We start from the raw sequence: 17,129 nt of genomic DNA, 5'->3' as shown, positions 1-17,129 counted from the left end.
CGCTGTTTCTCTTCCCAAAGTAGCCACTGCAGAGCTATTTTTGACTGATTATCTTTAAAACGATAACCACCTTTAGGAATAAGACCTATTGTGTCAGATTGTAGAAAATTTCGCCTAAATACTTTACTACAAGTCGAGGCTACGGTAGTAGCTTCCATAAAAGGACAGACATTTGACGTATTCAATAATTGTTTCCTAAATGTAAGACAAGCCTGTGTTAATATCATGACATCGGAAATACAATAGTCAACGATCTCTTTCTGAAAATCAAAGAACATAACCGTTAGCAACTTTAGCAGTATGCCAATTTATTAACTTATCACGTGCATCCTTCTTCAAATTATCGATATCATAGAATTTTAGAGAAGGTATAGGTCCGAGATAAGATTGATTTTCCCCTATATTAAACAAATGTGGGAAATAGCCCTTTTTTAACTCTGTTAAACCAAAAGCTTTTGGTAAAGCTGACAAGGCCATAGGAAAATAATTAAGACTGTCGAGAAAACGGACATTCCCAACACTCATCGAAACTAACTTCGTACCCCGCATGATAAGATCAGGGGTTAAATCGGTCTTTGTGAGGATGTAATTCAACACGAACTGATTATCGAAACCCCCTCCGTTATGTGCCAAAACGACAACATTCTTAAATTTTTTCCTAATTTGAAAAACATATTCAATAAAAATAGAAATAACATTTTCGTTTAAAACATTTAGACGAAAACCGCATGTTTGACAAAACTGTAATTTTTCTTCCTGAAGACAATTTTAACATCGCTGACTAAATACACAGAGATTTGGTTCTTGAAGAAGTGAACCATCTAGCAATATTTTTCCTGACGAGTCTCAAGATCATAAAAAATGAACAAAAAATCTTTTGAGGGAGGTTTACCAGAATCAGGCTGCATGTAACAAAGATGATCTGATGGGTAATTTTTACCACAAGTTTTACAGAAGATCTCCCCACAGATATGACTTTTAGTGTAGATTTTGTAACATTGCTTACACCTTTTAATTTTGTCACATATGTCGTTAATGTGAACGTTGAAACATACCTCACCATAAAAGTCCCGGCCGCATTTATCGCAGGGAACTTTAACAGCTTCTTTGGAACAAGCTGGTGAACGACGACATGCAAAGCACGTATCAACGCAGCTGTGTCCGTCTTTATGGTCGTAGGGTTGATAACATTTATCACAGAAATACGTACTGATAAACGCACTGGTCAGTGACCGAATTACATTAAAATGACCTTTATGAAAGAGAAGGTTTAATTTTGGTCCGTAAGTGTGCCCCTCATAAATGACATCACGTCCCTTAGTTCCATATCTATAGACCACAATCTTATAGTCTGTTAGATATGCCTGAAACTGTTGCAACTCAGGAATTCCAGCTCCCTCACTAGGAATAACAACACCAGACCTATCTATTAACTGCAATGCTCTTTCCCGTTGTATTTTCCCTCTATCGCGACATATTTTTGTAAGTTCAGGGTTTTTGTCAACGTAAGCTTTGGCTACAACCAAAGCGTATGCAAGGCATAGGTTATCGTTGTTTTTAATAACAACAATTCCTCGCCGTTTAGAACACTCCTCTTTAAATGAATTGTACTTACGACCTCTACCCTTTCCAGTAGGCATTTTTACGGTAGTAATACCAAGACAAAACGTTTCGGTGTTTAAACCGGTGCTGTTGCTCTGATATATGGAACTTATGTGGTTCCATATATCGTCAACTGTCACCTCTGAGGCTGGTTTTAACCTCATCCATCCCTGACCTCTAACGAAATCCTTGGAGCAAAAAGTGAAACCGACCTGATCATGTGGCAAAATATTTTCAGTACCCTTTCGAACAATATCCTCGATGGCCTTTTTAATCCAACTTACGGATTCCTCACCTGGCGGTACATCCTTAATTTTAAATTCCAGAGTTCGTCCCTGGACACCAAATTTACGGATTTTCGTGGTTTGATCTCTGACAATTAAAAACTTTTCCATTTTACGTATAATAAACTTATAAATTATTGTAAAATCAAAAAAATCAAAAAGTCAAATTTTTCAAAAAAAAATTATTATACTCACCAAAGTACGTCTGAACACTAGAAATATCTGGAACAGACTAAATAAAATACTTTAACGTAGGGTATAAGGTAGACTTCTAGCTGGACGGAAAACTGAACGATAAGTCCAAAGGCCCCAAAAAGGTTTAGATTTATGTAAAAATGTGTAAGAATCAATCTAAAAGAGTAGATCTGTTTAAATTTATAAATTTGGTTACACCTTAAAAGTGGGTAACAGTGCTACACAAAACCAAACATGAAAGTAGTGGAAGAAGCGTTGTATTAATAAAAAAAAAAACTATACCTCACTTGATCGTTTATTGTAGCGGCCACAATGCCTAAACCGTGCGATTGAAGAACTGCGTGAGATTGTCAGGATGTACTGCAGAAGTTAAAAACATGTGTGAAGTATGCAATATACCTAAGGCATATGAAGTAAAAAGCACATCAAAAAAAAATTGTAAAGATATTAAATACTATGGACCTAATATAAATGTCATATGCTATAAATATCACAAAAAAAAATTATGAGCCGAGAAAGAAGCCATTTATAACATGTTGCTAAAAGCTTTGAAAAAGGTTCAAAGTTCAAACTTTCCCGAATTATGTAATTTTAAATAATTCGTTAACAATTTATAATAAAAATACTAAAAAGTAACCTTTTGTAAAATATATGTAAGCATCAACACAGAACCCGGCACTAATAACATTAGGTCAAAATCGGGGTAAATGGATACCGTTTACCACTAAATTCTGGTCTATTAGTTATAAGGCATTTAAGAAATAGCAGTATCAATACGACAAAACTTGGTCCAGTATGAAATTTATGGTAAAATTACGGGGCGGTTTGTATTTATAAACAATTTAAAAAATTTAAGAGAAGGTGCATGTAAGAAGGAAAAGAGCTTTCCCAAAAAGTTTATTTATAGTGATTGTTAGAATTAATTCGGAAGTTTTAATTTGGTATCTTTTCTACTTAGAATTTATTTATTGGGAACAATTATTTACACAAGTAACACATCTCGAGAAAATTTATAAACGGACACTTTCGATAACCCTTTAAAATATATATTTACACAAGAATTTTCGCATTTAATATTTTGCGGTTAGTAGTGTATATTTCAATAGATATAAAGGACAAAAACGTTTATTAACATGTATAACAAAGTTGTAAAAGCACAGTAAAAAAATTGTCAAACTTTTCCGAAATAAAAGAAAAATTAATAAAAGTATAGTATTTCTTGAAGATATATTTAAAAGATTCGTAGCTTACTTGAAAAATGTTAAGATTTTTCACTAATATTTTCTCTTTTTAAATTTGTTTATCTATACATACCAATTAAAAACTGCATATATTTTAAAAACTATAACGATTTACCTTATGAACTCCCTAATAACTGTTAAGTAACCACATATACAATAAAATATATTTTTTAAACCTACAAAACAAGCAAATTTTCATGTGTGATATCATACAGCAAAATTAAAATACATTTACCGATTTACAAGAAATTAATCAACAGTTTGAATTTTTAAATTAAATCTTATTTGTGTAACCTGCCTTCATCAATTTGACACATTTGTAAAGAAATCACTATAAGGTAAAAAGTAAATGGCCTATAAATCAAATATATACACTTTGTAATACCTGTGACAAGATTTTCTCATCTCTGAGGTAAAACAGTTAAGTAGCATAAACGCCTAATTTAATTACGAATATTTATAAAAATCACGTTTTAATACAGTTAAACTAAATATATTTAACTGTCTCTGAATAACTTATTATTTTGTGACATGCATGGCCCTAACAACCCTAGTATGCAATTTCGAAAGGGTTAAGACAGCTTTTTTTCTTTGATCGTATTTATTAATTTTCTCGATTGAACGGTAACGTAGAAAAACTATAAAAATATATCCCTTTCTTTCTAACTCCTTTGTATACGTACAACTACTTTAAAGATTTTTCAAATATAAAAACCATCTTAGTCAAAAAAATTAAAAGCAATATTTTTTAATTATGTTTTAACAGAACGAAAGATTTTTAATATTAAAAAAAAAATTTCGTTCATTTTAATTAATTCGGTAGTACTAATATAGAATACCAAATAACGAGTAAACTATAATAGGTATCTAAATATAAAACCCAAGACCAATTCCAAGAAATTCCTATATAATTTTAAAATGTTCATTTCCAAGATCCATTTATAGCATGGTTAGAACTAATTAAAAATGTATAATTTAATATTATCTTGAATTTAATGGTTAGTTAGGTATTAGGAATAGAAATAGGTACCTATGGGCGATAATTGAGAGATTTATTAATAAATCTAAACTTTTGGGAACTCCACTACGTATGACCTTTTTAGAAGATTTGGTTACAAAAGAATTTACACTATTTTTATAGTCATTAATTTATATATATATATATATATATATATATATATATATATATATATATATATATATATATATAAAAGTATCTTAACTTATTTGAAGAAATTGATGGATGTATTAGTACTTTTTTTCAAAAGTTGTAACTGCAAAGTTAAAATTTGGCCAAATTACCGAAATAAAAGAAAAATGTTGAAAGTATATAATTTTATGAAGATATACTGAAAAGATTCAAATCTTACTTAAAAGTGTAAGATAATATTTTCTTTGTTTTATAGTTTATTAAAATTTATTAACCTTTACATACCAATAAAACAAACGGCATATTCAAAAAAAAACTATAACAAAGATTTACCTTAACGCACTCACTAACAATTATTACCAAGCAGCCACAAATAAAATAAAGATATTTTAAGTAAACAAAAAAAAATAAGAACAGTTATCACCGTCAACGCGTTAATTATTTCTACAAAACCAATTATTATTCGAAGTAAAATATCATTTAGCTTACCTTTAATAAAAAATTCACTAAATCACTAGGTTTGTTACTTTACCACAAAATACTAATTAGAACTCATACCAAATATCGACTATTGTTTTATATATAGGTTAAGAATACAACTTGTTATGACAAGAAAAGTGGGGTGAATGTATTCAAACGCATGTGCTCCTCAAAATGCGGGATGCAAAAGTATTAGTATCCATGCCATTGACCTCCTCCTCATTTTGCCCATACACACTACTTTTGCATCCCGCATTTTGAGGAGCACATGCGTTTGAATACATTCACCCCACTTTTCTTGTCATAACAAGTTGTATTCTTAACCTATATATAAAACAATAGTCGATATTTGGTATGAGTTCTAATTAGTATTTTGTGGTAAAGTAACAAACCTAGTGATTTAGTGAATTTTTTATTAAAGGTAAGCTAAATGATATTTTACTTCGAATAATAATTGGTTTTGTAGAAATAATTAACGCGTTGACGGTGATAACTGTTCTTATTTTTTTTTGTTTACTTAAAATATCTTTATTTTATTTGTGGCTGCTTGGTAATAATTGTTAGTGAGTGCGTTAAGGTAAATCTTTGTTATAGTTTTTTTTGAATATGCCGTTTGTTTTATTGGTATGTAAAGGTTAATAAATTTTAATAAACTATAAAACAAAAAAAAATATTATCTTACACTTTTAAGTAAGATTTGAATCTTTTCAGTATATCTTCATAAAATTATATACTTTCAACATTTTTCTTTTATTTCGGTAATTTGGCCAAATTTTAACTTTGCAGTTACAACTTTTGAAAAAAAGTACTAATACATCCATCAATTTCTTCAAATAAGTTAAGATACTTTTATATATATATATATATATATATATATATATATATATATATATATATATATATATATATATATATATATATATATATATATATATATAAATTAATGACTATAAAAATAGTGTAAATTCTTTTGTAACCAAATCTTCTAAAAAGGTCATACGTAGTGGAGTTCCCAAAAGTTTAGATTTATTAATAAATCTCTCAATTATCGCCCATAGGTACCTATTTCTATTCCTAATACCTAACTAACCATTAAATTCAAGATAATATTAAATTATACATTTTTAATTAGTTCTAACCATGCTATAAATGGATCTTGGAAATGAACATTTTAAAATTATATAGGAATTTCTTGGAATTGGTCTTGGGTTTTATATTTAGATACCTATTATAGTTTACTCGTTATTTGGTATTCTATATTAGTACTACCGAATTAATTAAAATGAACGAAATTTTTTTTTTTAATATTAAAAATCTTTCGTTCTGTTAAAACATAATTAAAAAATATTGCTTTTAATTTTTTTGACTAAGATGGTTTTTATATTTGAAAAATCTTTAAAGTAGTTGTACGTATACAAAGGAGTTAGAAAGAAAGGGATATATTTTTATAGTTTTTCTACGTTACCGTTCAATCGAGAAAATTAATAAATACGATCAAAGAAAAAAAGCTGTCTTAACCCTTTCGAAATTGCATACTAGGGTTGTTAGGGCCATGCATGTCACAAAATAATAAGTTATTCAGAGACAGTTAAATATATTTAGTTTAACTGTATTAAAACGTGATTTTTATAAATATTCGTAATTAAATTAGGCGTTTATGCTACTTAACTGTTTTACCTCAGAGATGAGAAAATCTTGTCACAGGTATTACAAAGTGTATATATTTGATTTATAGGCCATTTACTTTTTACCTTATAGTGATTTCTTTACAAATGTGTCAAATTGATGAAGGCAGGTTACACAAATAAGATTTAATTTAAAAATTCAAACTGTTGATTAATTTCTTGTAAATCGGTAAATGTATTTTAATTTTGCTGTATGATATCACACATGAAAATTTGCTTGTTTTGTAGGTTTAAAAAATATATTTTATTGTATATGTGGTTACTTAACAGTTATTAGGGAGTTCATAAGGTAAATCGTTATAGTTTTTAAAATATATGCAGTTTTTAATTGGTATGTATAGATAAACAAATTTAAAAAGAGAAAATATTAGTGAAAAATCTTAACATTTTTCAAGTAAGCTACGAATCTTTTAAATATATCTTCAAGAAATACTATACTTTTATTAATTTTTCTTTTATTTCGGAAAAGTTTGACAATTTTTTTACTGTGCTTTTACAACTTTGTTATACATGTTAATAAACGTTTTTGTCCTTTATATCTATTGAAATATACACTACTAACCGCAAAATATTAAATGCGAAAATTCTTGTGTAAATATATATTTTAAAGGGTTATCGAAAGTGTCCGTTTATAAATTTTCTCGAGATGTGTTACTTGTGTAAATAATTGTTCCCAATAAATAAATTCTAAGTAGAAAAGATACCAAATTAAAACTTCCGAATTAATTCTAACAATCACTATAAATAAACTTTTTGGGAAAGCTCTTTTCCTTCTTACATGCACCTTCTCTTAAATTTTTTAAATTGTTTATAAATACAAACCGCCCCGTAATTTTACCATAAATTTCATACTGGACCAAGTTTTGTCGTATTGATACTGCTATTTCTTAAATGCCTTATAACTAATAGACCAGAATTTAGTGGTAAACGGTATCCATTTACCCCGATTTTGACCTAATGTTATTAGTGCCGGGTTCTGTGTTGATGCTTACATATATTTTACAAAAGGTTACTTTTTAGTATTTTTATTATAAATTGTTAACGAATTATTTAAAATTACATAATTCGGGAAAGTTTGAACTTTGAACCTTTTTCAAAGCTTTTAGCAACATGTTATAAATGGCTTCTTTCTCGGCTCATAATTTTTTTTTGTGATATTTATAGCATATGACATTTATATTAGGTCCATAGTATTTAATATCTTTACAATTTTTTTTTGATGTGCTTTTTACTTCATATGCCTTAGGTATATTGCATACTTCACACATGTTTTTAACTTCTGCAGTACATCCTGACAATCTCACGCAGTTCTTCAATCGCACGGTTTAGGCATTGTGGCCGCTACAATAAACGATCAAGTGAGGTATAGTTTTTTTTTTTATTAATACAACGCTTCTTCCACTACTTTCATGTTTGGTTTTGTGTAGCACTGTTACCCACTTTTAAGGTGTAACCAAATTTATAAATTTAAACAGATCTACTCTTTTAGATTGATTCTTACACATTTTTACATAAATCTAAACCTTTTTGGGGCCTTTGGACTTATCGTTCAGTTTTCCGTCCAGCTAGAAGTCTACCTTATACCCTACGTTAAAGTATTTTATTTAGTCTGTTCCAGATATTTCTAGTGTTCAGACGTACTTTGGTGAGTATAATAATTTTTTTTTGAAAAATTTGACTTTTTGATTTTTTTGATTTTACAATAATTTATAAGTTTATTATACGTAAAATGGAAAAGTTTTTAATTGTCAGAGATCAAACCACGAAAATCCGTAAATTTGGTGTCCAGGGACGAACTCTGGAATTTAAAATTAAGGATGTACCGCCAGGTGAGGAATCCGTAAGTTGGATTAAAAAGGCCATCGAGGATATTGTTCGAAAGGGTACTGAAAATATTTTGCCACATGATCAGGTCGGTTTCACTTTTTGCTCCAAGGATTTCGTTAGAGGTCAGGGATGGATGAGGTTAAAACCAGCCTCAGAGGTGACAGTTGACGATATATGGAACCACATAAGTTCCATATATCAGAGCAACAGCACCGGTTTAAACACCGAAACGTTTTGTCTTGGTATTACTACCGTAAAAATGCCTACTGGAAAGGGTAGAGGTCGTAAGTACAATTCATTTAAAGAGGAGTGTTCTAAACGGCGAGGAATTGTTGTTATTAAAAACAACGATAACCTATGCCTTGCATACGCTTTGGTTGTAGCCAAAGCTTACGTTGACAAAAACCCTGAACTTACAAAAATATGTCGCGATAGAGGGAAAATACAACGGGAAAGAGCATTGCAGTTAATAGATAGGTCTGGTGTTGTTATTCCTAGTGAGGGAGCTGGAATTCCTGAGTTGCAACAGTTTCAGGCATATCTAACAGACTATAAGATTGTGGTCTATAGATATGGAACTAAGGGACGTGATGTCATTTATGAGGGGCACACTTCCGGACCAAAATTAAACCTTCTCTTTCATAAAGGTCATTTTAATGTAATTCGGTCACTGACCAGTGCGTTTATCAGTACGTATTTCTGTGATAAATGTTATCAACCCTACGACCATAAAGACGGACACAGCTGCGTTGATACGTGCTTTGCATGTCGTCGTTCACCAGCTTGTTCCAAAGAAGCTGTTAAAGTTCCCTGCGATAAATGCGGCCGGGACTTTTATGGTGAGGTATGTTTCAACGTTCACATTAACGACATATGTGACAAAATTAAAAGGTGTAAGCAATGTTACAAAATCTACACTAAAAGTCATATCTGTGGGGAGATCTTCTGTAAAACTTGTGGTAAAAATTACCCATCAGATCATCTTTGTTACATGCAGCCTGATTCTGGTAAACCTCCCTCAAAAGATTTTTTGTTCATTTTTTATGATCTTGAGACTCGTCAGGAAAAAATATTGCTAGATGGTTCACTTCTTCAAGAACCAAATCTCTGTGTATTTAGTCAGCGATGTTACAATTGTCTTCAGGAAGAAAAATTACAGTTTTGTCAAACATGCGGTTTTCGTCTAAATGTTTTAAACGAAAATGTTATTTCTATTTTTATTGAATATGTTTTTCAAATTAGGAAAAAATTTAAGAATGTTGTCGTTTTGGCACATAACGGAGGGGGTTTCGATAATCAGTTCGTGTTGAATTACATCCTCACAAAGACCGATTTAACCCCTGATCTTATCATGCGGGGTACGAAGTTAGTTTCGATGAGTGTTGGGAATGTCCGTTTTCTCGACAGTCTTAATTATTTTCCTATGGCCTTGTCAGCTTTACCAAAAGCTTTTGGTTTAACAGAGTTAAAAAAGGGCTATTTCCCACATTTGTTTAATATAGGGGAAAATCAATCTTATCTCGGACCTATACCTTCTCTAAAATTCTATGATATCGATAATTTGAAGAAGGATGCACGTGATAAGTTAATAAATTGGCATACTGCTAAAGTTGCTAACGGTTATGTTTTTGATTTTCAGAAAGAGATCGTTGACTATTGTATTTCCGATGTCATGATATTAACACAGGCTTGTCTTACATTTAGGAAACAATTATTGAATACGTCAAATGTCTGTCCTTTTATGGAAGCTACTACCGTAGCCTCGACTTGTAGTAAAGTATTTAGGCGAAATTTTCTACAATCTGACACAATAGGTCTTATTCCTAAAGGTGGTTATCGTTTTAAAGATAATCAGTCAAAAATAGCTCTGCAGTGGCTACTTTGGGAAGAGAAACAGCGTAATATTAAAATACAGCATGCTGCACGAGGATTTGAGGCTGTTATTAATACTTGTAAAGTGGATGGTCTTTACGAAAATATCGTGTTTGAATTTCAGGGTTGTTACTATCATGGTTGTCCCCAATGTTATCCCGAAAACAGATTGGCTCCTCTTCATGACGATCCTTCACACTGCATGGAAAATCGTTATGACAGAACTGCTGCCAAAAATCAATATCTAAAATCTCTGGGATATGAAGTCGTTGAAATCTGGGAGTGTGCCTTCAGAAAAACTATGACGCCTGAGATAAAATCATTTACTGAGAATCACCCCTTAATGAGAACTCAACCTATAAATGCTAGGGATGCTTTGTATGGTGGTCGTACTGGTAACACCGTGGAGTATTATAAGGCTCAAGAAAATGAAAAGATTAAATATGTCGATGTTTGTTCCCTATACCCTTGGGTATGTAAGCGTGGAAAATTTCCTCTAGGTCATCCTAAAATTTTTGTAGGAGATGAATGCCGGCATATAGATTTATCACGAGTATCTGGTTTAATAAAGTGTAAAGTACTTCCTTCCTCAAACCTTTATCATCCTGTTCTACCCGTAAAAATAAACAATAAATGCATGTTTGTTCTTTGTCGTAAATGCAGCGAGGACTTTATGCAAGGAGAATGTCAGCATTCCGACGAACAGAAGTCACTTACAGGAACATGGGTAATTGAAGAAGTTGTAAAAGCTTTGGAAAAGGGTTACAAAATAGTTGAGACCTACGAAATCTGGTCGTACGAAACCCGTGAATTGTCAAAACATCAAAATGGTCTCTTTTCCGACATGATGAATAAATTCATCAAAATCAAGCAGCAAGCTTCAGGATGGCCCCGTGGTTGTGTAACAGCCGAAGAAAAAAACCGATACATCGAACAGTTTCTCCAGATAGAAGACGTTCGGTTAGAGTTTACCGAAATAACGGCGAATCCTGGCCTTAGATCGTTAGCTAAATTAATGCTTAATTCGTTCTGGGGTAAATTTGCACAGCGAGAAAATCTTCCCAAAACTTCTATTGTAAACAATCCTAAAGAATTCTTTGCTATGATGATTAATCCCTCGATCTATGTAAATACTGTGGTTCCTGTAAACGAGGAAACACTGGTTGTTACGTGGGAGTATGTGGAAGAAGCATTTTCAATGTCTTCCACTGTAAACGTCGTTCTGGCCTCATACGTTACGGCTCTAGCCCGCCTCAAACTGTATTCCTATTTAGACATGGTGGGCGAGCGTACTTTATATTATGATACCGATTCAATTGTGTACATTTCCAGAGACGGTCTGCCTGATCTTCCTACCGGTGACTGTATTGGTGATTTAACTGATGAGCTAAGTGGTGGTCATATTTCGGAGTTCGTTTCTGGAGGCCCCAAAAATTATGCTTATAAATACATACTTTCTAATGGTGACGAAAAATTTTGTTGCAAAGTTAAGGGAATTTCCCTTAATTATTTAAACTCGCAATTAATTAATTTTGATACTATTAAAAAGATGGTACTTGTAAAGTCGGAAGGTATTAAAATCATAAGTAAACAAGTTAGACGAACAACAGAACATCAAGTCATAACACAGGAAATCCATAAAAATTATCGACCACATTCTACAAAAAGAAAATTTTTAGAAGATTTTAGTTCCGTTCCTTTTGGTTATAAGAAAATGAAAATTTAAAAATATGTATAAATTTATTTATAGTGTTAATATTATTGATTATTGTAGTTTTAATACAAGGCTTTTTATTATTTAGTTATATGTACATATTTTATATTAGTATTAAATGTGTCTTTTAAGAATTTTTCATAAATTAGTTTTCCGTTCTCTATTATCCAGCGTCTATTTGGTTGTCTGTTTTTCTATCACATATTGTAGTTGGCTTTTAAAATTTTTATAGTAAAACAACGTTACCAGGTATCTGTTATGAGTTACTGATTAATTTAAAGATCTTAGAACGATGTATAGCATATTAGGGTTAAATATCATAAAATTTGTTCATTAAGTTTTAGAAGATGTTAAGACTACCAAAAGATATCCGTTAGCGACTACTGGTGAATTATGAACTGATCTTAATAAATTAAGATCAAGTGTTCCTGTTGCCACCTTTTTCTAATAAAAATGTAACAAAAATATGTCTAGCATCAGATCGTAAAGACGTCTACTGAAACATATTCACAAAGATATCTGATATGGACCATTGGCGAATTATGAACCGATCTTATTAAATTAGGATCTAGTGTTCGTGTTGCCATATTTTTCTGATAAAAACGTAACAAAGAGTTGTCTAGCATTAGATCGTAAAAGATGTCTACTGAAACATATTATTCACAAACATATCTGATATGGACCATTGGCGAATTATCAACCGATCTTATTAAATTAGGATCTAGTGTTCGAGTTGTTACGTTTTTATCTGATAAAAATGTAAAAAAAGTTGTCTAGCATCAGATCGTAAAAGACGTCTACTGAAACATATTATTCACAAAAGATATCTGATATGGATTACTGGTGAATTATGAACCGATCTTATTAAATTAGGATCTAGTGCTCGTGTTGTCACTTTTTTTAATAAAATGTAACAAAAAAGTTGTCTAGCCTCAAATTGTAAAAAGATGTCTACTAAAACATATTATTCACAAAGATATCTGATATGGACCACTGGCGAATTATGAACCGATCTTATTAAATTAGGATCTAGTGTTCGTGCTGCCACTTTTTTACTGAATTTTAAAAAAAGTTGTCTAGCCTCAGATTGTAAAAAGACGTCTACTAAAACATATTATTCACAAAAGATATCTGATATGGACCACTGGCGAATTATGAACCGATCTTATTAAATTAGGATCTAGTGTTCGTGCTGCCACTTTTTTACTAAATTGTAAAAAAAAGTTGTCTAGCCTCAGATTGTAAAAAGACGTCTACTAAAACATATTATTCACAAAGATATCTGATGTGGACCACTGGCAAATTAGGAACCGATCTTATTCAATTAGGATTTAGTGTTCATGTTGCCATCTTTTTAATAAAATGTAACAAAGTTGTCTAGCATTAGATCGTAAAAAACATCTACTGAAACTTAATATTCACAAAGATATGTGATATGGACCATTGGCGAATTATGAACCGATCTTATTAAATTAGGATCTAGTGTTCGTGTTGTCACCTAAAATAATAATACCCAACAGGAGTTTAGTTTTCAGTTTAAGTATCTTCTAATAAAATCAATAAAAATGTTTATTTAAGTGTGTGATGGAAAAAAGACAATCATTTCGCTTTCATACTGACTGTTTGTCCCATACTAACAAAACCTCTTCCGGCGGTCGTGTAACCGTACCGACTAGCGGTGGATGCTGTTAAGAACAAAATTTGTTCGAACCGAATTGGTTACGTTTGCCTTCAATATATGTTTTTTTTTTCATAATATATTCACTCAATTTCATTCCTTCGCTTACCTACCATTTTAATATCATTTTCTGTCAGTAGCACCTTCTCCGTACTGACTGCTGATAAGACTGAATTTTTGTTCAAACTGTCCTTTTAAATTTCTTCTGTATATTATATACTCTGGATTTTTTAAAATAATTAACTTATGATCGTAGATAAAATATAGTATGCAACTCGCACGAGTTTTGGTCACTATTCTTTAATAATTGATCATATTGATACATTATATCACATTTCAACGTTGAATATTTGGTGGCCCCTTTATAGTATAAACGGATGGTCCACTTTTGCCGCACAGAAACACGCTAGGTACCACATTGTGGGAGTAGTACTGTAAACTTAGGGTGTCTGTCAGACTCGCTTACAAACCGGGCTGTCACTTATTGAGTTGAGTACGTAAAGTGTTCTCTGTATGTTTTAATATGCATCGGGGAATTGTTGTCTGATGGTTATCGAAGAACCGTCTGTGATCATATCCCCACTATCACTGTAACATGAATTGTGTTTTCTCACCTTACCTTGTATATATCAGCATCTAAATATAAAAGTAGACAACGGACGAAAAGAAGAAAATATTGGTTATCTAATTTGGGCAGTGGGACACCACTTTGATGATTTGCGACAAGATCTGTGTCTAGCCGTGGACAAAAAAAGAAGACCTATATAAAGCATTGGAGGAAACAATCGTAAACCTATGTATAGCACTGGAGGAAAGAATCGTAGACCTATGTAGAGTACTGGGCGAAAAAATATGTGTCGAGCACTAGACGAAAGAACGAAAGCTTATATGTAACAGTGTATAAAATATTGAGTTCCCCTGTCAAGCAGTGAACGTTCAATTAGTGAATAGAAGAAGGTAACATGAGATGAAAAACAGATTAGCGAAAGAAAAAGAAGAAGAGGAAAGAAAGGAAAAGAAAAAATGATTCGACTTGTCAGTAAGCGTGATGTCACCCGAACACCTGAGCAGTTGCAAACATCAAAGGATGCCGCTTTTTCCCACGGTCGGTAAAATTTTCCCAGCGCCAAGTGCCGCAATATCTACTCGCATTAGTAAATTGTTTTATTTAAGTTGTCAGTATTTTAATTTAAGTAAAAAGTTCGTTCAATTCAATTCTGAAAAATGGTTAGATTAACGGAAATGCATAAAATAACAGTTTTACAAATGATTGGTTACGGAGATAACACCCGAACACAACAGGAAGTAACTCGCCTATTTCATGAGAAATTTCCTAATTTACCGCCTATATCCCAAGGAACAATAAGTAAAATAGAGAAGCAGTTTCGCGAGTTTGGTCATGTAAGGCAGATAAAAAAAGCAGCTGCCAATGCACTGAGTGATGAACTCAAATTAGATGTGTTGCTTGAGTTTCAGGAAAATCCACATACATCGAGTAGACAGGCATCCAATACATTCAATGCTAGCCATACATCGATAGTAAACATATTAAAAGAAAATAAATTGCATCCCTATAAGATGATACGTACTCAGGAGCTGATGGAAGACGATTTTGAGAGGAGAACTTTTTTTTGTAAGCAAATGATGGACATGTTGGATAACAATATTATCCAATTAGAAGACGTTATGTTTTCTGATGAGTGTACTTTTTCACTTAACGGTCATGATAATCGGCAAAATTGCCGCTACTGAGCCACGGAAAATCCTCACTGGATGAGAGGAAAACACACTCAATACCCTCAAAAGGTTAATGTTTGGGCAGGGATTGTAGGAAACAATATCATTGGCCCCTTTTTAAGGGGGCAACTTAAATGGCAACAATTATTTGGCACTACTTCAAAATGATGTCATTCCAACGTTGGCAAATTTATATCCTGATCCAGGAAACCCCTTAAGTTCCAGCGAATACGATATGGTTTCAGCAGGATGGAGCACCACCACATTACCAACTTAATGTCCGGCAGTACCTCGATACAATATTTCCCAATCGGTGAATAGGGAGGCGAGGATCGATTGAATGGCCAGCGCGATCACCTGATCTTACATTATTAGATTTCTTTTTATGGGGATATGTGAAGAGCCATGTGTACAAAACTAAACCTTCTGATTTAAATCACATAAAAGAACGAATAATGCTTACGATTAGGTCGATCACGCCTGTTATGTTAAATAATGTTAGAAGACAGTTTTATTTAAGATTAGGATGTTGCCAAGACATTTGCGGTGAACATTTTGAACATCTACTTCATTAACATTCATAGTTCTTTTTCGTGTTTTACATTTTATTACGTTTGGCATTACATTTTAGTTTTTGATTGTATTGTAGTGAATTTCGGTAACCATATGGTTTTAATTTATTTTATCTTAATTAATCTTAATAAACTTAAAAGCGATAACATTTTTGAATGGAGAATGAAAAGACCTTTCAAACGATATATCACAAGCCTATACTTCCTATTTTAAAAATTGGGGGTTGTACCTGTCATTCTAAGGGGGTTGAAGGTAGGGGTTGCATTTTCACGTTAAAGAATGTCAAGTTATAATTTAAATTTGACGTGTTTCGGGATTTTTTATAAATATGTACATTAACCTAAATAATGAATTTATTTCATTTGGCTTTTACACACTGTATATTTTAGAAACTGCTTAATTCGTAAACACCTACATGTTTTTCCAGTAAGACCTAATCATGACCACTCCACCAGAAATTTAACCTTTGATGTGTATTTACCGATACCGTCGACTGAGTTAGTAAAGAAATCTGTACGACCTCCTTTCCATATCAATTGACCCAACGTAAGAAAATTAAATTTTAGAGAACCAAAATAAAAGTGCAGCGTAAATTTTAGAAGCTAATGCATCGAACAACATTTTTGAATTTCCTTATTATAGAAAATATCTTATAACGTAATAAAAACTATTGATTAAACAAAATATTATTAAATTAAAAGAAAACACATAGAATATGTAATATTAACAAAAAAAAAATGTGAAAACTGAGTTACATTTTCTTTATTTTTAATGACATCCAGAATTCTTCGAGGCATAGTTTTTACCAAGTTCTGACAAAATTCTAATGTAAACGAATTTCATATTTGCAATTTTTCCTTCAATTCGTTGACGGAGCTGTCAGGATGTTTTCTCAAAGCTTTTTTCATTTCGCGCCACAAAGTCTCTATCGCTTACAAGTCGTGACTGGTAGAAACCTATTCCAGAAGTGATATGCCATGGTCTTCAATATATTTAAAACTTTTTTTTGAGGTATGACAACCTGCGCGCTCCTGTTGAAAGACAAAATCTTCCGCTGTTGTTAAACGGTGTTCTCTTCTTAAATATTCAAA

General features: G+C 31.9%; 2 protein-coding genes and 2 long non-coding RNA genes across 4 annotated transcripts; 2 read left to right on the top strand and 2 right to left on the bottom strand.

Moving 5' to 3' along the window:
• Positions 1 to 1,055: 1,055 nt before the first annotated feature.
• On the bottom strand, positions 1,056 to 1,997 carry LOC140431479 (uncharacterized; the record flags this gene model as incomplete). The annotated part of the gene is made up of 1 exon (XM_072519396.1): positions 1,056 to 1,997. A coding segment is annotated over exon 1 (942 nt), but the record flags the coding sequence as incomplete, so codon positions are not given.
• A 149-nt stretch (positions 1,998 to 2,146) lies between these two features.
• LOC140431476 (uncharacterized) lies at positions 2,147 to 5,158 on the bottom strand. Its single transcript, XR_011949685.1, has 3 exons — positions 4,962 to 5,158; positions 2,364 to 2,441; positions 2,147 to 2,237 (listed from the first exon to the last, which is right to left on the bottom strand). It is a non-coding gene; the product is annotated as an uncharacterized lncRNA (long non-coding RNA).
• Positions 5,159 to 5,212: 54 nt separating this feature from the next.
• LOC140431475 (uncharacterized) lies at positions 5,213 to 8,276 on the top strand. Its single transcript, XR_011949684.1, has 3 exons — positions 5,213 to 5,373; positions 7,923 to 8,000; positions 8,127 to 8,276. It is a non-coding gene; the product is annotated as an uncharacterized lncRNA (long non-coding RNA).
• A 90-nt stretch (positions 8,277 to 8,366) lies between these two features.
• On the top strand, positions 8,367 to 12,062 carry LOC140431477 (uncharacterized). The gene has a single exon (XM_072519395.1). The coding sequence runs from the start codon at positions 8,367 to 8,369 to the stop codon at positions 12,060 to 12,062; it is 3,696 nt and encodes a 1,231-aa protein (XP_072375496.1).
• Positions 12,063 to 17,129: the final 5,067 nt, after the last annotated feature.

This window comes from Diabrotica undecimpunctata, unplaced genomic scaffold (assembly GCF_040954645.1).
Source record: "Diabrotica undecimpunctata isolate CICGRU unplaced genomic scaffold, icDiaUnde3 ctg00001074.1, whole genome shotgun sequence".
NCBI lineage: Eukaryota > Metazoa > Arthropoda > Insecta > Coleoptera > Chrysomelidae > Diabrotica > Diabrotica undecimpunctata.
The sequence above is the reverse complement of the archived record's forward strand: the minus strand, read 5'-3'. Positions and strand labels throughout refer to the sequence as shown.